The sequence below is a fragment of the Equus quagga genome, chromosome 1 (genome assembly GCF_021613505.1).
Source record: "Equus quagga isolate Etosha38 chromosome 1, UCLA_HA_Equagga_1.0, whole genome shotgun sequence".
Classification (NCBI taxonomy): domain Eukaryota; kingdom Metazoa; phylum Chordata; class Mammalia; order Perissodactyla; family Equidae; genus Equus; species Equus quagga.
In genome coordinates, this window is record NC_060267.1 from 143069017 (window position 1) to 143094640 (window position 25624).

Below are 25624 nucleotides of genomic sequence, written 5' to 3' on the forward strand. Positions count from 1 at the left end.
TACAAGTATTTTCTCTCATTCTGAGGGTTACTTTTTCAGTCTGTTGATAGTGTCTTTTGATGCATAAAAGGTGTAAATTTTGATGAAACCCTATTTTTCCATCTTTCCTTTGGTTCCGTGTGCTTTTAGTGTTCTATCAAGAAATCATTGCCAATCCAGTGTCATAAAGCTTTTCATCTATGTTTTTCCTAAGAGTTTTTTAGTTTTAGCTCTTACATTTAGTTTTCGATCCATTTTGAGTTAATTTTTGTATATGGTGTTAGGTAAGGGTCCAACTTCATTTCTTTGCACATGTATATCCAGTTTTCCCAGGACCATTTGTTGAAAAGGCTGTCATTTCCCCACTGAATGGTATTGGCACCCTTGTTGATAATCATTTGACCATATATATGAGAGTTTATTTCTGGGCTCTCTATTCTATTCCATTGGTCTATAGATCTGTTTTTATGCCAGTACCACAATATCTTGAAGTTTTGAAATCAGAAAGTGTGAGACCTCCAACTTTTTTCTTCTTTTTCAAGATTATTTTGGCTCTTTGGGGTCCCTTGAGATTCATATGAATTTTAAAAAGGATTTTTCTGTTTTTTTCTAATTTTTCAAATATTACTTGAATAAAGTGAAGTAAATGTTCATCATCAATTTTTTAAATACGATTTCTCCATTTGTGAATTCTTTGCTCTACTTTACCTCTTGGTTGATTAGATTTAATTATTTGGTAGTTTCTTTTAAGAGGATCTCTCAGAGGTGTTACTTCTGGAGTTGTTGCCTTCTTGAGTCTTTCTCTCTGTGGTTTTAGGGCTCAGGCATAAGGGATTGAATGAGACCTTGCGCCCTAGGGTCATGCTTGGACTTTGCTCTCTCTCCTTTGCTGACTGAAGCTCTGGCAGACTCAGGAGCCAACCCATCTTTTTCTTCCGCTTATATGTGACTAGTTTGATTTTGTTTCTCAGTGTCTGAATGTTTCTTTTTGTTCCAGGCCCTCAAAATTTTACTAGAATGTGTCCAGTTATCTCTTTTTATTAATTTGCTTTGGCAGTTGGTCTAATAGATGCTTCAGCCTTTCTTTAGCTTTCCTATTTTTTTATGATTTCTTCATCACTGTTTCATCTGTTTTCTACTCCTGAAACTCCTATAGGATGGGTGTAGGATTTCATATCTCTTGACTGTTCATTTTCTTTTGCTTTCTCACTATCTTTTATTGAGATATAATTCACATATCATAAAATTCACTTTTTTTAATTAATTTTTTTAGAGCAGTTTTAGGTTCACAGCAAAATTGAGGGGAAGGTATAGTGATTTCTCATGTACTTCCTTCCCCCACACATGTGTGGCCTCTTCCCATTATCAATATCCTCCACCAGAGCAGTACGTTTGTTACAGCTGATGAATCTAACTGGACACATCATAATCATGCAAAGTCCATAGTTTACATTACAGTTCACTCTTTCAGTGGGTTTGGACAGATGTATAATGACATGCATCCATCATTATGGTATCAGAGAGAGTATTTTCACTGCCCTAAAAATCTGTGCTCTGCCTGTTCATCCTTCTGACAAAAACTGAACTTTTTACTGTTTTCATAGTTTCGCCTTTTCCAGAATGTCATGTTGTTGGAATTGTACAGTATATAGCCTTCTCAGATTGGTTTCTTTCACTTAGTAATGTGCATTTAAGGTTCCTCCATGTCTTTTCATGGCTTAATAGCTCATTTCTTTTTAGTACCAAATATTCCATTGTCTGCATGTATCACAGTTTATTTATCTATTAATGTACTGAAGGACATCTTGGTTGCTTCCAAGTTTTGGCAATTATGAATAAAGCTGCTGTTAACATCCATGTGAGCAAATATTTTCAACTGCTTTGGGTAAGTACCAAGGAGCATGATTGCTGGATTGTGTGGTAAGAGTATGTTTAGTTTTGTAAAAAGTCACTAAACTTGTCTTCCAAAGTAGCTGTACCATTTTGTATTCCCACCAACAGTGAATGAGAGTTCCTGTTATTCTATAACCATGCCAGCATTTGGTGTTGTCAGTGTTTTTGGTTTTGGCTATTCTTCTAGGTGTGTAGTGGTATCTTATTGTTGTTTTAATGTGCATTTCCCTGATGACATATGATGTGGGACATTTTCTCACATGCTTATTTGCCATCTGTAATATCTTCTTTGGTGAAGCGTCTGTTAATGTCTTTGGCCCAACTTTTCATCAGGTTGTTTGTTTTCTTATTGTTGAGTTTTAAGAGGTCTTTGTATATTTTGGAAAACACTCTTATCACATGTCTTTTGCAAATATTTTCTTCTAGTCTGTGGCAGATCTTCTCATTCTTTTGATGTTGTCTTTTGCAGAACGGAAGTTCTTAATTTTAATGAAGTCTAGCCTATCAGTTGTTTATTTTATGGATCACACCTTTGCTGTTGCATGTAAAAAGTCACTGCCACATCCATGGTCATCTAGGTCTTCTCCTATGTTGTCTTCTAAGAGTTTTAGAATTTTTTTATTTTACACTTAGCTCCATGGTCTGTGTTGAGTTAACTTTTGTGAAAAGTGTAGGAGCTGTGTCTAGATTAATTTTTTTGCATGTAATGTCCAGTTATTCCTGTACCATTTGTTGAAAACACTATCTTTGTTCCATTTTACTGCCTTTGTTCCCTTGTCAAAGATCGTTTGATTATATTTATGTGAGTCTGTTTCTGGGTTTTCCATTTTGTCCATTGATCTATTTGTCTATTTTTTGCCAATGCCTCTGTCTTGATTACTGTAGCTTTATAGTAAGTCTTGAAGTCAGGTAACATCAGTCCTCCAACTTTGTTCTTCTCATTCAATATTTTGTTGGCTGTTTTGGGATCTTTTGCCTCTCCATATAAACCTTAGAATCAGTTTGTCAGTATCTACAAAATAACTTGCTGAGATTTTGTTTGGAATTGCATCGAATCTATGGATCAAGTTGGGAAGGACTGACTTCTGGACAATATTGAGTCTTCATATCCATGGATATGGAATACTCTCCATTTCTTTAGTTCTTTGATTTTGTTCATCAGAGTTTTGTAGTTTTCCTCATAAAGAGTTCGTATGTATTTTGTTAGATTTATTCCTAAGTATTTCCTTTTTTTGGTCGCTAATGTAAGTGGTATTGTGTTGTTAATTTCAGATTCCACTTGTTCATTGCTGGTGTATAGGAAAGCAGTTGACTTTTAATGTTAGCCTTGTGTCCAGCACCTTGCTATAGTCACTTACTAGGTCGAGGAGTTTTTTTTTTCCCCTTCAGTTCTTCAGGATTTTCTACATAGGCAATCATGTCATCTGCAAGCAAAGACAGTTTTATGTCTTCCTTCCCAATCTGTATACCTTTTATTTCCTTTTCTTGTCTTATTGCGTTCGCTATAGCTTTCAGTATGATTTTGAAAAGGAGTGGTAGTGAGAGTCCGTGTTCTTGCCTTGTACATGATCTTAGTGGGGAATTTTTGAGTTTCTCACCATTAAGTGTGATGTTAGCTGTAGGATTTTTGTAGATAGTCTTTATCAAGTTGAAGAAGTTTCCCTCTATTCCTAGTTTACTGAGAATTTTTATCATGAATGTGTGTTGGATTTTGTCAGATGCCTTTTCTGTATCTATTGATATGATCATGTGATTTTTCTTTTTTAGTCTGTTGATTTGATGGAAATTCACTTTTTAAAACTGTACAATTCAGTGCTTTTCAGTATATTCACAAAGTTGTGTGACAATCACTACCATCTAATTCCAGAACATTTCCATCACCTAATGAAACCCTGTATTCATTGCCTCATCCCCCTAGTCCCTGGAAACCACCAGTCTACTTTCTGTCTATAGATTTGCCTATTCTGAATATTTCATATAAATGAAATATACAAAATGTGATCTTTTGTGACTGGCTTCTTTCACTTACCATAATGTTTTCAAGGTTCATTCATGTTGTAGCATGCATCAGTACTTCATTCTTTTTATGGCTGTATAATATTATATTGTGTGTATATACCACATTTTGCTTATCCATTCTTGATAGACACTCGGTGGTTTTGACATTTGGCTATTATGAATAATGCTGCCATGAACATTTGTATATGAAGTTTTATGTGAACATATGTTTTCATTTCTTTTGAGTACATACCTAGCAGTGGAATTGTTGGGTCATATGTTAATTCTGTGTTCAACCTTTCGAAGAACTGCCAAACTCTGTCTCTTACTGCTCTTCTCTAACTTTATCTTTGAGCTTTCAAGCTTGATATTTATCCTTGCTCATTTTGTTATTAAGAATCTCTATTTTATTTCAACAATTGTATTTTACAATTTTTGTGCATTTTCTTTTTTTCTAGTTGGTCCTTTTTCCTAGCTGCATGTATTTGGTCTATAATGTACTTTTGAATTTGAGGATAAATTAGAGGATTATAGAAATTCTGTTTTGGGGGCTGGCTCGGTGGCATAATGGTTAAGTTCACACACTCTGCTTCAGTGCTTGGAGTTTGCAGGTTCGTATTCTGGGTGCGGATCTATACACTGCTCATCAAGCCATGCTGTGTTGGCATCCCATGTACAAGAATACAGGAAGATTGGCACAGATGTTAGCTCAGGGACAATCTTCCTCATCAAAAAAAAAAACCAACAAAAAACTGTGTTGGAACAGAATTTAGGGTTAAATGTTATGACTAATATTATGGTTAAACATTAAGATTATGAAAATTCTATTCTTATCTCTAACGCATGGGTCACTTCTTTGTCATCATGGTCCTTTAATGCTCTTGGTTCCTCAAATGCTTGGTGATCTTTGGTACTTAGTTTATATTATGAATAAATGGTTAAATTGATCAGTATAGAAGTTGACAATACAAATTTCTTCTGTACTTCTCTGTTTTTCCAACAACCTCATTTTTAAAGGAAAGGGCTGGCGTGTGAGTGGGTGATGCTTGTTGAGTGGTTGACTTGTATGTTGGGAGTCTAGCTGGCTGAAGAGCAGGTGGGCAGCCTGGAGGCCTCCTCAATTGCCAGGATGGGTTTTTCTTTGGGGAGGGGCTGGCTTTTCTGCATTAACTCCTTTTCCTGCTCTAGTAGCTGGTGTGGAGGACCACAGTCTCTGCTCCCCACATCCACACCTGTATCTCACCCCAGGGTAGATTGTTCAGTGTAGGAATAATTTTCTGTTTTTATTCTGGAGGGCAGGACTGCTGGCTTTTCTCTATCAAGGAGGGAGATGGGAAGGAGGCAGGACCGCATTGGCTCACCAGTTCATTGTGTAGTTCTCTAATCTGATGATTGTCCTGTGGCTCATCCTTGCTTCTGTGTTAGTTTATTTCAAGTCTCTGGGGCTTCTTTGGGAAGATATATATTTATCTGTGGTTCTTAGACAGGAATTTCTTCTATTTGTTCTCTGTCAGTATAATTCCATCTATGTATATCATCTGGAATTTCCTCAAACATTCTGATCTGCTTTCAGCCCTTTGTTCTGTTTCTAATTATGATTTAATTATGAACAGTGTTTTCTTTTAGCAGACTCTTGAGGGAACAGAAAGGTGGGTGTCAGGGTCCAGTCAGCTATTGTGAAGCAGGAAAAAATCTCTGGAGTTTTGACTTGTGTTGCTTATGTGATTGTGATTGATGCAGACTTTCATTTTTCATTTGATGAATAAGGTATGCAGAAGTGCTTCTAAATTTACAGGTGCTTAGGCTTTTTTGGTTTATATTTTTACTTCACTTTTATCATATCGTAATGTCTCCTATATAATTTATGCCTTTGGGAATTCCATGAATTTGTCTTTGTGATCTAATATAAAATAGTTTAAAAAAATATGTCATGAATGTAATAAATAATGTGATAATATTAGCTAACCCATTCAGCAGATATTAAATGTTGGACACTATAGTAATTTCTTCACATGGGTTAGTGCCTTTGATTCTTTGAACAACTTGATGAGGTGCGTATTGTTGTTAGTCCTGCTTAACATATGAGGTAACCAGGCACATGAAGGATGAGTACTGCCTTCCCCACAAGACTGAGCCCAGGGCATTCATTCCAGAGTCGTAAACGCACCCTATACAGCTTCCCATTGAGTAAGGGTGGTCACTGTTTGTAGATGGTAGAGTTTGATCTATACGCCTGTTACTTTGACTTTTTATCGGGATGCTTTTATGTATGTATTCCTTGTGGTCTTCTTGCTATGCTTGGGAGAGAAGTAGACTGAAGTTGCCCACTCCTATCAGGTTCCCTTTTCATTCTTTGTTGTATGGTGCGTAATGATGAACAGCTTATATCGTTTGTAGGTCATGTCATTTTTTTTTTTTTAGTTTACAGGAATCTTTTTCTCATTTAATGATTTTAGCCTTAAATTCTACTTTGAGATTTACTTTGGAAATCCTGCTCCACTTTTGTTTACCTTGTGTAATCATATTTTTACCTGCTCCTTTCCTACTAATGTGTTTAGTCACTTTGCTTTTTATATTGACATATTCATTCAACAAGCATCTATTGAGGGCCTGCTTTATGCCTGGTACTGTCTTGGTGCTTGCAGTGGGGAGCAAGACAGATCCCTGCCTTCAGGGACCTTGTGGGCTGGTGGGGGAGACAGATAATAAAGTAAACACATGAAGGAGTAGCTACAACATTTTAGATCTGCTCTGTCTAATATGGTAGCCACTAGCCACGTGTGGTTATTTAAATTTAAAACTAATTTCAAATATTATAATTAATCAATTTGTGTAGTTCTTCACTTGCACCAGCCATATTTTAAGTGCTTGATAGTTACATGTATCTGGTGGATACAGAACAATGCAGATATGGAACATTTCTGTCATTGCGTGAAGGTTTATTGGCCAGTGCAATTTTAGATGCTGTTGTGGACATGGGGACAGTTCTGAGGTACACTGTGATGGGTCATTGGGGGCACCTGAAGTGGTGACATTTAAGAAGAAACCTGAATTATGAGAAAGAGCTGGTTTTGTGAGGGCATTGTGTATAGGATATAGTTGTATGTAAATATTTCATGTAAACTGAGAAATAGTGTTATTATTACTTTAGATAGTTTATAATTTAAAACTATAAGAGTTTTAAGGTAGTATGTTTTCTCTTGTTCTGATAGGAATTGTTTCTGGTGAGGTTTGGGAAAATATTTAATTAGCATGTTAATACATTTTTCTTTAAGTTGAATAAATCTGGTAACCATTATTTAATTTTGTAGAATGAAAAATTGATTCAGTGTTTCATAAGTTTTGTGGGCTTGTCTTTGAACCAAGATAAATAAGTTTGCCTTGCATCCTCTAATTCATTAGTGAGTTTTTAATAATCAGCATTTGTTTTACCGTTGTGAAACAACATAGAGGATAATCCATCTGTCTCTTTAAATTGCACACTTGTGGAAATTAAAGTATAATTGGCTTGACTGTGGTCACAAAACTGGTGAGTGGCAGAGCTGTGACTGGAAGCTTTTTCTTGTAACTTTTGGTCCAATGTCCTACCAAATCCTTTTCCAAATGATCACTTTTTGCTTGTGTTTTTTTTTAACTTTTATATTTTTTATAGAGGTTATGATAGTTTACAACATTGTGAAATTTCAGTTTTGCATTATTATTTGTCAGTCACCATATAGGTGTACCCCTTCACCCTTTGTGCCCACCCCCACACCTCTTCCTCCTGGTAACCACTAAATAGTTCTCTTTGTCCATGTGTTTGTTCATCTTTTTCAAAATGATCACTTTTAAAGTATAATCTTTTTATTCAAAGTCATGATGCTAATCATACAAATGCCTAGGACGTCTTAATCTGTATATGAGAAGAGATTTGAAGGTCTAATTCAAAAAGTGTTGAAATCCGTGAGAATTATTTCTGCCTGTTAGAGTTCTGACAACACGAGCACTTCCCTGTGATACTTCTCAGTCTGATTGGTTTCCCTCCATGGGTCCTGCAGAGTTTAAGAATCTGAAAAGTAGAGGCTCTCTGGCTGATGTACACAATGATGAGCCCAGAGAACATGCATCACTAAATGGGAGGGTGGTTCTCATCAACTCACATGTTCAACTTTTTTTTCCCCAATTAAAGAAATCTTATCAAAACTAATTTTCTAAGTGAAATAAACTTTTCCAAATCACCTGAAGTGATATTTAGTAATTTATCAACTTCTTTTTCTGCTGGATAATGAAACAGAAACATGTCACTAAAACTGGTATTTTTAGAACAATCTTTATAAGACTTATGATTGTAAAAATTTCTATTAAAGTGAATATATACATATGTTTAACTGTTCTCTGATATTAATTATTTACTACTTATGTATGAAATCATTGGTCTACTAATAAGTAGAACAGAAACCTTTAACCAAATACCACTATACTCAGACAAAAAAGGGTTTAAGTTCTATTTCCTTTTCTATGGTGAGGACCTTCTATGGTGAGGGCCTTTTAAAATTTTACTCTCCATTTTACTATTAAAGTACAACTTGTTCAATTTTTGTTACTATTACTAATGGTACTGCAGAGGGCATTGCTCTTCATGTCTCCCCATGTCCACAAAGGAGCGTTTCTCTGGGCCACATACGGTGAGCATGTACTCCTCCAACATATTCCATTTTTATCTCATGTTAATGCTTATAATTGTGCAGTGTAACCCACGGGTTTGTTTCCTTGGTCCCTAACTCGTCTTCAGAGCCTGTTTTCTCTCCGTTTACAGAAGGGCCAAGATTGCTCGGGTGATTGGTTTACTGGCCTCGCACACAACTGAACTCCAGGAAAATACACCTGTTATTGAGGTAATTTCTTTTTCTTTTTTTAGAAGTTATAAAGGACTTTTATTATTGCACAAATTCAAAGTCTATCCAGATAAATTCTGCATTTTCCAAATATTGAGGTAATTTGTTTTATTACTGAAATGTTGTAAGTAACAGAAATGATTGTTCTTGGCTTTGTGATTTAGAACATGCAGCTTTCATCGACCTTCACTTAAGTTTCCTTGTGGAATTGTGGCAGTTGTTATAAAAAACCTCAGTAGACCTTTAAGCTTAAACACAGCTGCTCATTTATAACATACTTTCTTATTAAAGGTAGTATGGTGGCATTACAAGGCTTGTGGGCTCTAGTCATCATTATTGCAATAATTTTTGGAAAAGGCTTGTTTCACTAGTTTTTTTGTAGTCTACTTAGTGTTTTATTATAACTAATGTATTTTCTAGTTGAAACACAGCTCATAATTTAAATTAAAATTTTTTTGGCTTTTCATCTTGAATTTAGTGTTTTCATCCTTACCATTTGTCACTTATTTCTGACAATATCCCAATGTTTAATGGCCATGCATGCACTAAAGGTATCTTCAAATATCAGTTATTTCTTTCAAATACTGATACTGGGAAACCTTTCTCAGTTAACTAGTGATTCAAGTCCCATGAACGCTACCATGGTACTGCCTTTTTGAGTGTCCTTGAATACTAAAACTACTATCTATCTTGTTAAATATCTGTTACACTTAATTAGTAATAGGTTTTGTTCTCCTTGCACTAGGAGAGTGTCAAGTCAAAATAGGTGAAAAGAGCCAAGGCTTTTAGGGAAAGGGCAAGAACTCATGAAGGAAGGAGAAAGTGGTAAGAAGAGGGGATTTTGTAGAGCCAGCACCTGGTGGTGTGGTATTTGGGGCTTTAAGAGGAATTGTTTAGCCAAGTTACTGTCCAACAGAACTTTCTGCAGTGATGGAATTGTTGTATATTTGTGCTATACAGTATGGTAGCCAGTTGCTGGGCTGTCTGAGTGGACATGAATGGGAGATTAATTTAAGCTTACTGCATTTCCTCTGCTATAATTCCATCCCTACTCCCTGCAAACTCTTAGATCTTTGAGCTACCAAAGAAAATGTCACTTACGTCTAAACTTTTCTTCTTTCTGGGACCAAGAAAAATGAATTGTGATCTGTGTGATCACTTATGGTGCTCAACTCGGCTCTCAGAGATGTATAAACTAGATTTTTACATAAAAGACCAAGCAGACAGGGCAGTATTGTTAGGCAGAGGAAAAGGCCTAGGAGCTCCAAAGTGGAGTCATCCAGTCTTAGGATAACGCAGAGCAAAAGGCCTTCAATGAAACAGAGTGACTGCAGGAGATGAGAGAGAACTTGATGAAAATTCTAAGACAAAGTCCTCAGATTTCAGAGGACATTCCTGGATAATCAGAACAGGCAGTGATTGCTCAGGAGCAGGGTGCCATGAAGAGAGAGCCTCTGAAGATATAAAAGATGACTATTGACTTAAATGTTCAGTTGCTGCAGTTTCAAGCAGGATGGGTATCTTAGGAAGCTGAGGTGGTGAATTTGAAGATTAGTTGGATGAATTCTCTTAGGATTCAGAACAAAAAGAGAAAGGATAAAAATTCAGAACTAAGAAGGTATTGAAGACAGTTCCAGAAGATCTGTTATGCTGTCCAGTATAGTAGCCACCAGCCAAAAGTGGCTACTGAGTCCTTGAAAAGCAGCTAGTCTGAACTGAGATGAGCTGCAAGTGGAGAATACACACCAGGTTTTGAAGACTCAAATGAAAGAAAAAATAGGGTAAAGTATCTCACCTGTAATTTTTTTTTATAGACTACATTTTCAAATTATAATATTTTAGATCTGTCTGGATAAATAAAATATTATTAAAATTAGTTTCACATGTTTCTTCTTATTTTTTAATGTTACTACTAGAAAAGTTTAAATTACCTATGTGGCTTGAATTGTGTTTGTGTTGGGCAGCACTTGTGTAAGATAAACATGCTAGAGTTTCCAGAGGGAGCAATCAAAGCAAACAGAAGTGAAACAATCATTAAAGAAATAACATGGGCTAGCCCCGTGGCTGAGTGGTTAAGTTCTTGTACTCTGCTTTGGCGGCCCAGGCTTTCACTGGTTTGGATCCTGGGTGCAGACATGGCACTGCTCGTCAGGCTATGCTGAGGTGGTGTCCCATGTAGCACAACCAGAAGGACCTATAATCAGAATATACAACTATGTACTAGGGGGCTTTGGGGAGAAGAAGAAGAAGGAAAAAAAAGATGATTGGCAACAGATGTTAGCTCAGGTGCCAAACTTTAAAAAAAAAAAAAGAACTAATAGAAGAAAATTTCACCCTGAGCTGAAGAAAGACTCAAGTCTTTAGATGAAAGTCTCACCAAAGTCAGGCAAAACATTGGAAAAAAAAAATGCACATTTAGACCTATCCTGGTGAAATATATACCTTCAAAGAGAAAACGAAAACAAAAAACCAGATTATAAACAAAAGTGAAGTTAGATTTGCATTTAATTTATTTGTAACACTAAAGGCTAGAAGATACAGAAAACAGTGGAAATGAAACAATATTTAAGGGATCATGTGACCTTAAATTTCCCTATACAGCCACCATGTTGCTTGCTTGTGAGGACAAGAGAAAGATATTTTCAGAAATTCAGGGATTCAGTCTGAATTTCACCAACATTTCTAAAAAAATTTACTTGAGTAAGCGACTTGAGTGTCTACCTAAGAAAACAAATTTTAAGGCACTGTAGAAAGAAACAAGTATAAACAATGAATCCATGATAATTTAAGTCCAGATTATAGCTGTTAATGTTTTAAAGCATAATCTGGAAAGAAAAGATTCTTGAAAACGAATATGCGTACAGTTAAAAAATTAATAATAGTGTGGAAGTAAATTCTGTATTATTTTAGAAGATCTAAAGGGGCAGGAGAGAAGGGAATAGGTCAACAAAAGGCAATTTTTCTCTTGTTCTTTTACTAATTGAACATTTATTGACCATTATGGGCATAGCACTGTTACATGCAGTAGGGCCATCATTCCAAGCAGGTTCTTATCTGGTTCTAGAAGAAGTTCATAGATACTGTTTTATTCTTGACGTTGATAATCTATTTTATTCTTGGCATTGTTATCTTTCATTCTTTATTTAACAAATATTTGTCAACCTGTGTATATACAAGGTACTGTGTAGATACTGGGGGTCCGATGTTGAACAAGACAGATAAAATTCCCTGTTCTGATGGATCTTGTGCTCTAGTGTGAGGAGAGAGATAATAAATAAATATATGAAATGTTAGGTGATGATAAATGCAGTGAAAAAGTTAAAGTCGGATAGTGGGGTTTGGGAATGATGAGTGGCGGTGGCACTATTTTAGATAGGTTGGTCAGAGAAAGCCTTTGATAGGGACATCCAAGCAGAGACCTGAAAGAATTGAGGCAACGATTCCTTCAGTTGGAGGAAGAGTCTTCCAGACAGGATGAACAGTGGTTGCAAAAGACTGGAGATAGAAAAGTGGTTGGCTTGCTTTGAGGGACAAGGAGGTGTGTGTAACTGGACCTGAGTAAGAGGGAGAGTGGTGGGAGATGAGGGTAGTGACGTAGCCAGGGGCCAGGTTATGCAGAACCTTGTTGTAGGCCATGGTCAGAATTTGGGATTTTATACTGAATGAGTTGGGAAGCCATTGGAGGATTTTGAGCAAAGGAGTGCCTTGGTGCAGCTTCTGTTTGAGTTACAAGAATAGGGGCAAGGTAGATTCAGGGGGACCAGTTTAGGAGGCTGTCGTAGTCAGATGAGGGGTGATGGTGACTTGGACCAAGTTTGTAGTGGTGGATATAGTAAAAAATGATTTTATTCTGGATGCATACTTTTTTTCTGGATAGTTTTCTTTTTTTTTTTTAAGGAAGGTTAGCCCTGAGCTAACACCTGCTGCCAATCCTCCTCTCTTTGCTGAGGTAGATTGGCTCTGAGCTAACATCTGTCCCCATCTTCCTCTACTTTATATGTGGGATGCCTACCACAGCATGGCTTAATAAGCAGTGCCATGTCCGCACCCGGGATCTGAACCGGCAAACCCTGGGTTGCCGAAGCAAAACGTGCGAACTTAACTGCTGCGGCCACTGGGTCGGCCCCCTGGATAGATTTGAAGAGTGTTGACAGATTTGCTGATTGCTCTGATATTTGAAGGCAGACTTTAGTAATAACCAAGTCTGGCCAATATAAATTCTTATATTTAATATTAAAAGTGCTGAGACAGCACAAAAATGCACATCAAAACGAACATGAAATATCAAGACAGTTACCAAATTGGCAAATATTAAAAAGCCTCACAGTCCTAAATGTTGGTGAAAGTACTGAGCAGAAGGAATGCTCATATGCTGGTGAGGGGGATGTAAGTGGGCAGTCACTCTGGGAAACTGCTTGGCGAGATCTCTGAAAGCTGGGCACGTCTCTACTCTGTAACGCAGCGTCCACTACCCTGTAACCCAATGTACCAAATGATGTGACAAGAGTATATATTACCAGCATTATTTGTAACAACCCTAAATTTGAAATAATCCATGTGTCTGTCAACAGTAGAATGGACAAAGTGTGTCACCTTCATATAATGGAATATTAAATAGCATTGTGAATAATGAGCGTTGGGCAACAAGCCTGAATGAATCTCATCATAGGTAGCTGACTGAGATGTTAGTAGGACATTTCCTGAGAAAGACTGACCTATATATTCAGAAATGTCCTGGGGCTGTATGATGCATGTATAGAGGGTCAGCTCCCCCTGGGTATCGTAAGACATCATCAGGGAGAGGTTTATGTAAGAAGTCATGGAAGGTCTGGAGAGGAGGGGTGCCTTGTGGCATAGTGTCTGGGGAAGACAGGTCAGAGGTCAAGGCTGGAGCTGAGGCTGCCCACAACCTGCTATGGGGTCCTTGTGTTTGGGACTTCCTGTGGCTGTTGACTGGAGACAGTATGTTCTGCTGCTGTAGGAATTCCCTCAAATCTGGGCAGAAGGCATCTGCAGTAACTGGGACCTGTCAGTCACCTTGGGTGATGTGCTCAGCTCACTCCAGCTCCATGCCTGTGGCCTGGTCCCCCCGGCAGTTGCTGTTGCTGCTGCTACTGTCCCCGAGAGCATTTGGCTGGCAGTTCTTGTCTCTGTGCTCACTCAGGTTGAGTTCTTTGACCAGTGCTTACCTCTCTTCAGAGACTGGGTACCTTGTGTTCTCAAAGTATTTCCCCAGCATCTGTTGTCGCCCTTTGTTAAACATTGCATTCTTGATGCTGCCTCTATTGGGGGGGAGATGTGTGTGTTAATTCCTGAGATTCTTGTGTCCTTCCTTCCTGCGCTGTTCCCTTTCTGGGTGTTTGCCGATGTTTTATTAATATGAAATGAAACGGGGAAAATCATGCTTATTTCATTAAAAAAAGGTAGTAGAAAAACTTTCTGCACAGCAAAGGAAACCATCAACAAAACGAAAAGACAACCTAACAATTGGGAGAAGATATTTGCAAACCATATATCAAATAAGGGGTTAATATCCAAACTATACAAAGAACTCATACAGCTCAACAACAAAAAAACCAACAACCCAATTAAAAAATGGGCAAAAGATCTGAACAGAGATTTCTTCAAAGAAGATAGACAGATGGGCAACAGGCATATGAAAAGATGCTCAACATCATTAGCTATCAGGGAAATGCAAATCAAAACTACAATGAGGTGTCACCTCACTCCGTCAGAACGGCTATAATTAACAAGACAGGAAACAACAAGTGTTGGAGAGGATGTGGAGAGAAGGGAACCCTTGTTCACTGCTGGTGGGAGTGCAAACTGGCGCAGCCACTATGGAAAGCCGTATGGAGTATCCTCAGAAAATTAAGGATAGATCTACCATATGATCCAGCTATCCCACTGCTGGGTATTTATCCAAAGAACTTGAAAACACAAAGGCATAAAGATACAGGCACCCCAATGTTCATTGCAGCATTATACACAATAGCTAAGACTTGGAAGCAACCTAGGTGCCCATGAAGGGACGAATGGATAAAGAAGATGTGGTATATATACAATGGAATACTACTCAGCCATAAGAAATGATGAAATCCGGCCATTTGTGACAACATGGATGGACCTTGAGAGTATTATGCTGAGTGAAATAAGTCAGAGGGAGAAAGTCAAATACCGTATGAACTCACTCATAAGTAGAAGATAAAAACAACGACAAACAAACACTTAGCAATGGAGATTGGATTGGTGGTTACCATAGGGGAAGGAGTGGGGGTGGGGGGCAAAAGGGGTGATTAGGCTCACATGTGAGGGGATAGACTATAATTAGTTTTTGAATGGTGGACATGATGTAATCTACACAGAATTCAAAATATATTACGATGTATATCTGAAAGCTATATATTGTTATGATCCAATCTTACTGCAATTAAAAATAAAAAATTTCAAAAAAAATAGTGTATATTTAGCTATCTGGGAAACTTTTGAATTAAGCACACTGTACTGTGAATTAAGTTATTTTGGGTAAAGAGGAGTTTACAGAATAACATGAAACTGTGCCAGGTGCTCCTTTGTGATGCCGCCTTTTATTCTGTTATTTCCTACACCACTTTTTAGTTCTTTATTAATTCCTGCTGTGAGCGATTGGCTGTAACAATTTAAGCAGCCACAAGAGGTCACTCAAACACTGGAAGCAAAGTTTTTACAAGTTTAAGAATTTATCTTTTAAATTCAGGAAGAATCCGGCTTAGCAGGTATATGGTACTGTGTTTAATCTTTTTCCTTGTTTGTCGGAACTTCTGCTGAATGAAATGTGGTTCCATTCCATTGGTGATTATTACCATTTAAGGCTAATGAAAGCCAGGACACCTTCCCCAGGAAAATGCAGTCATTTCAAGGGATTTGGGAACCCTGTAAAGCCCATTGGCGAACCTGAGGTTCAAAACGCGAGACAAGTTTTCTGTAAAACTCACAACTGGGTGTTCGTAGGTAGTTTTTCAGTAAGTCATTAATAAAATTTCAAGTGTGAGATGAGTCCTGATTTCTTCAGTAGGTTTACCACCAGTGGACAATGAAAATTAGGGTTGAAGATCCTATAGGCGTTTTAAAGGCATAGGACCTCATTTTATTATTTGTCTTTTTTTCCACCAGTGCCTAGCCAGCAAAGTAACGTGTATTTCAGGCAGTCAGTCAACATGGAAGGATTTAAAAAATGATTAAAAGAATGGTAGGAAAGTATGACAGTGTAAGACAGAAGAGATGGAGAAAACTCTATTGTCCTTATGATATAATTTGTCTCTTTCATCTTATTCTATCTTTAGTGGCTACAGAAAAGAGCTGGTCATGGTCTCTTGTATGTATTTAGAAGCATCTATTGAATTCTTCATCTTTTCTACAGAAAAACATAGCCAGCTTCTTAAGCTTTTCCTCCTAGGTAACACATTTACCACCCTGTAATCATTGTGGTTCTTATGTGTAATAATTATTAAGAACTAGTCCTGATATAATGCTACATATAGCATCTTAAGCATGCAGTGGATATATTTTAGGAAGTTGAATATAGAACCCTAAAATTTAGAACTGGAAGGAATATTATCAGACATTTTAGTTTGATCCCTTCATTAAACATTTTTATTACAGAAAATGTCAACATACGTAAAAGTAGAGACTAGAATAATAAGATATCACTCACTTCTAGCAATTATCAGCACTTTGCCAATCTGTCATCTTCTCTCTCTCAACTTCCCCATCTCATTCCTTCTCCCCCATCTCTTTTCCCCCATTCTTCTACTCTCCTTCTCTCTCCTCTCTCCCTTCTCTCCCCTCCCTTTGCTGTGGTATTTAAAAAAAAATCGAGACATTGTATTTTACTCATAAAAGCTTCAGTATATATATCTAATAGAAAAAGATTTTTGAAAATATAATCACAATACCTTTATCACACCCAAGAAAATCAGTAGTTCCTGAGTATCGTCTAATACCCAGTGTTCGGATTTTCTCGATGGTCTCATATACGTCATTTTGTAATTTTTCATTGAGCCAGGATCAAATCAAGATCTTGTATTGCATTTAGATAATGTAACCCTTAAATCTCTTAATTTCAAACATTTCCCTGTTATTTTTTAGTGCCATTTATTAATTAAAGAAAAATTGTCATTTGTGTTAGCCAAAGCTGAAATGTTGGAAATTTTATTCTACCCTTTTGGTGTTATTTAACATGGTCACCTGTATCCCCCCTGTGCATTGCTGGTTAGATGTAGAGCCTTGATTAGAATCAAGTTCAGTTTTATGGAGGGACAGTGGGAATTCTTCATAGTTGGTGCTGTGTATTTTCTATTGCCTCGTAGGGAGAGCCAGGTAATGTCTGGTTGCTTCACTATGAGTGATGTTACGATTGCTCACTGGCTTCAGCTGTTGTCAGCCTTATTATGAACTTGCCCATCACTCTTTTACTTAATAGTGTTAGCATCCATTGATGATCATTGATTAGATGCATTAGTCCTTTAGGGTTGCAAAAATGATAATTTTCTCCTTCTGTAATTCTTTTCTCATTTATAGCTGGGAGTTTTTCTTACAGAAGAACTCTGTCATATCAACTAAATTGGTTATCCTAAAATCTAGTTTCTTTAGTAAAGACAGGATAAATGACTGTTTCCCTTTATAGACCAATTTTCAGGATAATGAGTTGGTGCCTTAGTAATCTTGATAAGTGTCCAATGAGTTTTCTTGGTATTATTAAGAACTTATGGATTTATATATGTATATTTACATATTTCAGTCTTTTGCAGTCATTAGTCTTTTTGATGCTAAAATTGTTCCATCTCAGTCTAATGGGAGCCCTTTTGAGTTTATTCCTCTCGCCTTTCGACATGACCCTACTACTGTCTCTGATAACTTACTTTTTCAACAAAATTTCACAGGCTTATCTTGGGGATAGTCAGCCCTAGTTCTGAAATCAAGTCTAGAAGGAACCTTGTTTAATTTTAGTTGGAAGTGATACTTAGAATACACATTCTGGGTAGGGGTGCTCATTGCTACTGGGATTGTCATTTCTTCTGGAACTTTTCAGGGGTTAGAGCTAGGAAATATTATTTCTTAAAAAGAAAAATCACAAGTCCATTCATACTAATACTTGAAATTCAAATTTAAAGTTAGAATTTTTACCTTTTGATTTAAATCTTTTTTATTTTTATAAGCTGAAAATCTTGGCTACTAATGACATTAACATAATTACTTATATTCTTTAACCTATAGTTTAGAATAAATAGTTTTAAAATAATACCAATATTATTATTAACAATAAAACTACAAAGTGCAGTTTAAGATTTTTTTGTGCTTCCTTTTTTTGGTCCTTGGGATATAATCCAGGGAATGATATGTACAATCAAAATACTGGGTTTTCAGGTCAATTCAAATAATTCTTCACTTTGGACTTCTGTCACTTATATATAATTATATGTTTTTTCAATTTGTGTTAGATATTTAGGGATTAGGCAGTTAGGGATTACTTTGCACTTTTTTTTTTGGTTTAAAAATTGTCATGCTTTTTTATTGAAGAGTTACAAATAGAAATGTATATAAAACGTAAATGTCATGCTCAATGAATTGTCCCAGAGTGAAAGCTCAAAGAGAAAATAAAAATTACCAACGTCAGGACTAAAAGAGAGCCAGTGGTATAAATCCAATATCTATTGAAAGGTACTAAGGGGATAATCTGAATAATTTTCTGCCTACGTACTTGACAGCTTAAATTATGGACAAGTTGCCTGGATGACACAGCTTTCGTTCAAAGAAGACAGAAAATTTGGAGAACCGTGTCTCTTAATACATTATTAAAAACCTTCTCCCAAAACATCTCTGGGCTTAGCTTACTTCACTGGTGAATTCAACCCCCTTGTATGTATTCGTATATACATATGTAATAGTATGTACATTAATATATATTAATTTACACTTATATTCACTCAACATCAAGTTTAGTTAGCTTTATGAGAAAGTACAAGATAGATAACATAGCATGAGTGATAACAGCGTGGTAGAGGTCTCATGATGTAAGTGTAACAGTGAAAATCCAAGTCACTTGGCAACTGGGAAGCATGTGCTCGAAAGAGGTGAGACTGGATGGGTATACAGCAACACAGTTTGGGGAAATCATCTCTAAGCTTTCTTAAAATTGTTTGTCTTCTCGTTACCTAACTTTGAGTGTTATCTGCCTCCCTAAAATGAATCTATCTATCTACCACTATTTAATTGTCCATTTATATCTGAGAGTTCTTTATATTTTCTGGATATAAGTCCTGTATCAGGTATATGGTTTGCAATATTTTCTCCTAGTCTCTGGTTTGTTTTATTCTCTTTATAGTATCATCCAAAAGCAGAAATTCTTAATTTTGATAAGGTCCAATTTATCAATTTTTTCTTTTAGAGGTCATGCTTTTGATGTCTTATCTAAAAAATCTTTGTTTAACCTAAGTTCACAAAAAGTTCCTCCTGTGTTTCTTTCTAAAATTTTTATAGTTTTAGATTTTATGTTGAGGCATATGATTCATTTTGAGTTAATTTTATATAGGGTGTTAGGTATGGATTGAGGTTTATTTTTTGCATCTACTCTATAAATATTTAATAAGCACTTTTTTTTAGCCAAGTAATGGGGTAGACACTGGAGACACAATGGTGAGCAAAACCGACCTTGCCCCTCTCCTCGTGGAGCTTTATAATAGACAAAGGATATTAAACAGAGGAAGAGGAAGTAATAACAGAGACTGAAGAGGTCTGTTGGTGAAATAGAAAGAAACTCAGTCGAATTGCTTTAGTGGAAGGGAAGAGAGGACTGTGTGCCATGAAGGAGAACATGATCATCTTTTTTATTGCTTCTGAGAGTTAGGTTAAGTTGAGAACAGATATTTCTATTGGATTTGGCAAGAGGAGGGTTATTAGTGACTCATGAAGAGCAGTTTATGTGCGATAGAAGCCAGATTGGAGTGGTTGTGTAGGAAACCAGAGGTGAGCAAGTGGTGGATATGTATCTAGATAAAGAAGTTTAGCTGTGAGTTTGAGGTGCATTTAAATGCTAGTGGAAAAGATTCAATCCAGACGGAAGCATTGAAGATAGAGGCTAGAGAGAGGCTAACTGGAGGTATATAATCCTTAAGATGGATAGAAGGGGATGACCCAGGGTAACTGGCCCTAGATCAGAGAAGAGGCACTTAATCCGCTGTAACAGGAAGAAAGAATTAATAAGTGTAGATGGAGTAGGGGGTAAAATTTGGTGGTGGGAGGATGAGGGATCTTGTATCTGATGGCTCTGACAACAGAGTACCTCTAGGCCACCATCAGAAAGAGAGGAATGAGGGCCTAGGGGATTTGTGGTAGAGGAGAAGATACAAAGCTGTCATTTCAGAGAATGGGAAAGTTGGCTCAGGAGGGAAAGAGAATGGGGTTCACAGAAACCAAGTTTGTGGTAAAGAATTTAAGGTGAAAGAAACCAATTGCCTAGTTTTGTGATGTTCTCCAGAAGATAGTTGGGTTTCAATGACAGGAGGAGTTGAGTCTATTGGAGGGAGAGAATGGCCACTTCCTAACCCTCTTGCATAAGGCCCTGTGGTTTTGAGTCTTACATCCAAGGACTTAGGCTATGTAGGAAAGCAAGTAAAGAAAAGCTGTGAGAGGTGGTAAGCTCTTTGGCTTGGATGGTCTTGTTGAGTTAAAAAAAAAATTATTGATGAAGGCTTTGAATAAGATGAGTGGAGATTAGAGAGTGTTTGAATTTGAGAAGTATTGAAGATACTGTCAGGGTCCCGGTTGTGACGCGAGGTGAGTGACTGAGTTGGAGTGGAGGAACAGGTTAAGGAACTGAGTGATGAGATCAAATTGCTGTGTGGTTAGGGTGCTGGGTGTGTCTTCCACGTGGATGTTCAAGTTGAAGGTGGATGAAGGTGAGAACAGGAGTACAGGTGGGAAGGAAGGTGGTGGGCAAGAAGCCAGTGTTCTCAGTGGATAAGAAGAGTGAGCAGGGGGTCAGTAGCCAAGTAGGGTAGTATAATGGTGTAAGCATCAAAACCAAAGATCCTTTGGCAAGACGGAGGGTTTGGGAGTGTTTGCAGGAGTGAGAAGGACACCAGCCTCATCTCACCTCAAAATACACTTTGACTTAGGTTCAAGATTATGTTTGCTGCTTGGCAAGGCAACAGGAAGCATAGAGAGATATCGATTTTCCGCCAGAATCTCAGAGAAAATGATCTCTCTCTCCTTTGGATAAAGTGCTGTTTAAATTTGGCCCATCATAAGGACTTGGTTAACAATGATGTTGTGTGTTTGCCTGTGTATGTGTTACAGCTCAAGACAAAGCGCTTGCCAAAATATTGCATATGAGACGAACTTTTAATACATTAGTTAAACATATTTCTTTTTATTCTTTTCTTTCTAAAACCTGCATTTGAGCAGGATCTTCTTCTTGATGGCAATTTGTAGAAATGGCGCTAGGTGCTTTCCTGAAAAAACTGCCTCTACCTTGTTGGGTTTATATTGTTCCCCCTTTCCTTGTTATTAAATAGCCCCGCAGAGTGCCTTGTACCTCACTGCATCGGTGTAGTCTCCTCAGTGGTGTTGTGCTGAGGGGCTGTAAGATGCCGTCTTGCACAGTAGACTCTGCGTGACCATTTCTGGCTTGTTTGTAGCCCTGAGCTGAGACGGATAGCATTTAGAATCCTCCACCTTGTTAGGTTTTCAGTAACTTTGCCCTTGTGCCTCCCTGCTAAGCAGACTTCTTTTCCTGTTACTTTTTGGACAGCATGAGAGACAAATTTGTTGAGAATGATAAAGCAAGAGTTGAATAATATTTACGTCTTTGTGTAGAATGAAGTGAAACACTCTAGATTTGTTATATTAAGCCATGATGCTGAAGTGTATATCATTTGGGGAATTGCCATATTTGAAACACTTCTGCATACAAATTAAACATCTCACATCAAAGAATTCTTAAAAGGCATGCTTCCTAATTTCTTATAATGATAGAATTCATCTAATTTCTTACCTGACATCTTGTAGAACAATTTTTAGCTTCTGTGTTTCCTGCCCTAATTTTTATGCTCATTTTACCTGGGCTGTGAATGTGTCTTTGTTATAATATTTTTAGGGCAGCAGTTGTGAGGCTTCTGTATTTGAATGTGATATAATTTAGTAATCCTTGGAAACCTAGCAAAGCATCACATTTAATTTAATATTAGATGAAAGAAACATGGAAAGAGAATTGGTGATGGAAAGAATTGCTCAAAACACGACTAATCAGAGCTGATCCCTGAGGCAGAAAAATGCAATTTAAAATGAGCTTCCTTTGTATTTCTACTATTTGAAGAGTGCTGAAGAGATGGCTATTAAGAATATAGTAACAAGTAAATAATAGTAGTTATATATAGCAAGCTCAAAACTGCAGTATTGGAATTATGTTCTTTGTGCTGTAACTTTTAAATTATTCCAATATCTAAAAGACTCAGTTTTAATAAAGGACAATGATAACTTGGTTTCTTAAGAAAAACATTTATGTATCGAGCATAATTGTGCTTTACTGTTCCCAAGTAAAAATACCATTTAACCCTCAATAATTATATATAAATATATATCATGTAACCCTAGCAGGTGCTTACATTAGATACAAAAGAGGGGACTTGCCACAACAGTTGGCAGTGCTTGGAGTATATGTCTGGCTTGGTTTTCTCTGCCTGGAATGGCCTCTCCCTCCACCTTTTTCAGGTTTCATTTGTGGTTGCCAGAGGGAAGTAGAAAGGGTGGAAAGAGAGTATGCCTCTTTTTCCAGTGTGGCTGCTAAGAGTCCTGGCTGCAAACCCTATGCTGGTAAAAAGACACTTGTTAGAGCAGCATTACTCTTATCGCCATAGATTCTATGTTGAGACCTCTGCCGACTGCCAGTGTCTTACTTTGTACCACCTTCTGTTAGCCACCCACTTGCCATTGGTGAATGTTGTTGCTCAATGAATAGTCAAGAACTGGAATTTAGAGGCTAATTCTCTGATACTGAGATGACATATGAACCCACTGTCCCCACCAATTCCAAAAGTTTCTTTTTTTTTAATTTGAGTGAAAATAATTGTGAAGGCTGCAAGGCTGTTATTCAAAATGAAACCTGACAACTTATTCATTGGTCAGTATAAGTGTATGATATTGGTGTTCCAATATTCTTCTTTTCCAGGAAGGAAAGGATGAATCCAGCTATCGGGATGGACAGTATCATTTCCAATACTAATTATACTAATTGATTTCATAAATTGATAAGAGAAAAACTGGAAAGTGAAGCTTTTCAAGGGGAACTATATAATTCACAGTCCTTAACACATAGTACGCTTGAGTTGGGATAATTCAAAGATGGTTTATTTACAAAGAGATGATGAACTACGAGGGATAGTGCAGTTACCCAGGGTTGGTAACAGTGGAGTTGTTCTTACCTCTTGGTCTGAAGAGTAGAAGGGGGATGGGATGGGTGTGGTTCCTGGAATCCAGAAGGAGCTGCATGTGGGAGGCTGATTGAAAGGGGCAATACCATGGATGGTGGAGTTGGCACAAGTGCAGGGGCCAGGGATGGCTAATCCATACCTGGAATAGGCATCTGTTCCTGTGAGAACAAAATGTTGTTCCCTCCGTGATCGGAGGGTTCCAGTGTAATCAGCCTATCATTGAGTGGCCAGCGGGGCCCTCCAGGGAATGGAGCTACATTGAGGATCAATGTTGGACTTTGTTCATGGCAGGTTGAGCACTCAACAGTGGCACGGCCAAGTCAGCCTTGGTGAGCCGAAGTCCATATTGTTGAGCCCATGGATAGCTTCCATCCTTGCCTTCTTGCTGCCTTGTTTGTACATAGGCTCATTGAGCAAGCACATAGGTGACTGGTGAAAGATGTTAACTGGCATCTACTGGATGGTTCTGGTCTTCCAGCTGACTGTTGATGCCCTCTGGTGGGTATTTATGTGGGTAGATTATGAATGTCTTTACACCCTGTTCCCATTCCAAGAGCTCCATCTATACCTCTCTCCCCAACACTTTCTTTTTGTACAGTTTTGACCTTTCCAAGTTTCTGACCCTCTTGCTAGCCTATTAGCTACTGCCTTTGAGTTGGTATAGATCCATTTCTTAGTCCATCTCTCTCTGTTTATAGATGTATCACCCAAAATCCAGACCACTTGGAGGATTTCCTTTCACCATTGTCTTTGTGAGCCACCTTTGAGTGAGGTTGCAGTGAAGTGGCCATCCACTTTCTGCTGATGCTGACATACTGTGCAGATCCATACGTGAATCAGCACTATGCTTTTTCCTTCCTAGAGAGAGGAAATATAGAACTCCCTAGGAAGTCATGGGTATGGGTTGAGGAAGGGAGAGGCAGCTGAGCAGTGGAGCAGATAGCGTGGGAGTCTGAGCCACTTGTATGTGGAGTGAGTGAATCTGCTTGGCTTGGGCTCATACATACCATTTCAGTTTTAAAATAAAATGCTATTTTAGAGTAACCAGTTTTATAGTAACATCTAGTTCATGATAGGCAGGTCAGGTTCTGTAGTATTCCAGGGACAGGCATTCAGTCTCAACCAGGACCCAGCACCAAGCCAGGAGCTGCTTTTCAAATGGAGCATGATGGTTGGAAGAGGGCAGGACAAGGCCTTATTTCAAAATCCTAGGGGTCTGTGCTATGATTCTGCTACTTGGGCTTGCCACAGGCTTTATGTAGCATCCCTATCTGCCACAGTCAGTTCCAACAGCTTTAGGTCTGCTATGTCTTAAGACCCAACTGGCAGAGCAACTTACATCTCAGCTTGGACCTGCTGCAGAATTCTTTCTTGGGCCCCTCTCAAAATTGGCAGCCTTATCAATGATTAGAAAATGAGTTGGAGCCTCTGAAATCCAAACAGGCTCACCAATGATTGGAGTTCCTTATCTTGGTGAGTAATGTAAGGTGCAGCAACTTCTCTCTGACTTTAGAAGGAATATCATCACATGCCCCAAGACCACTGGACTCCTAGGAGCTTCACCAATGTAACAGATTGTGGACTTTTGCAGGATTTATCTCCAGCCCTCTGGCATGCAAATTAGAATGCTGCTCACCAGGTCCAGTGAGCATATGTCATCAACATAATGGAACAGTATGATGTCCTGCAGATTATCAGGATGATCAGGGTCCCTTTGGACTGTATTATCACAGAGTGGGAGACTTGATATATACGGGCAATTCAGGAAGTAGAAATCGCTTCTGATGTTATTTGCTGATTGGAGTGGAAAGAAAGCATACCAGTTGCCAGGCGCTGTGTTGATTTGCTTCAGTGAAGATGCCCCATCTGAAACTGCAGCTATAATAGGCATCATCACCTGATTAAACTTGCCATAATTTGTGGTCCTTCTGCATGACCCATGTGCCTTCAGCACTGGCCTAACAGACAAGTTAAATGGGGATATTGTAGAAATCACTATCCCTGTGCCTCTCAAGTCTTTAGTGGCAGGATTCCTAGTCACTGATACCCATGGATATAGTTTGCTTTGGTTTACTGTCATTGGGTTGGCAGGCTGGGTAGGTGTTCTAGTTCCAGGGGCTTCCACTTTGGCCTTTTCCACTCTAAATAATCCTCAATCCACTGATTGGGGATCCATTGTGGGAATCCTGCCAGTTGCTAAGTGTATCTTTTCTCACGGTATGTTCTAGGACTAGGAAAATAACCAAGGATGGGTCCATGGGCCCAAAGGACAGTTGCGAGATGGATTTGGCTAGGATTCCATGTAGCACCTGACCTTGATAAGCTCCTAATGTGATTAGTGGAGTAGAGTGGCATCTTAGGTCTCCAGAGATCAGCCCACGTTGAGAGCCAGAATCTAAGAACTTCAAAGGG

The 25624-nt window shown here is 38.0% G+C and overlaps 1 protein-coding gene across 8 annotated transcripts in view; it reads left to right on the forward strand.

The window, feature by feature from the left end:
• Positions 1 to 25624, forward strand: part of ULK4 (unc-51 like kinase 4) — a 512778-nt gene that overhangs the window by 47204 nt on the left and 439950 nt on the right. For all 8 annotated transcript variants that reach the window (XR_006885343.1, XM_046640226.1, XM_046640162.1 and 5 more), the window contains one exon: positions 8666 to 8744. Coding sequence is in view for 7 of the 8 variants with exons in the window: in XM_046640226.1 (XP_046496182.1) it covers positions 8666 to 8744 (79 nt within the window). In the remaining variant the exon portion in view is untranslated. The remainder of the gene's footprint in view (positions 1 to 8665; positions 8745 to 25624) is intronic.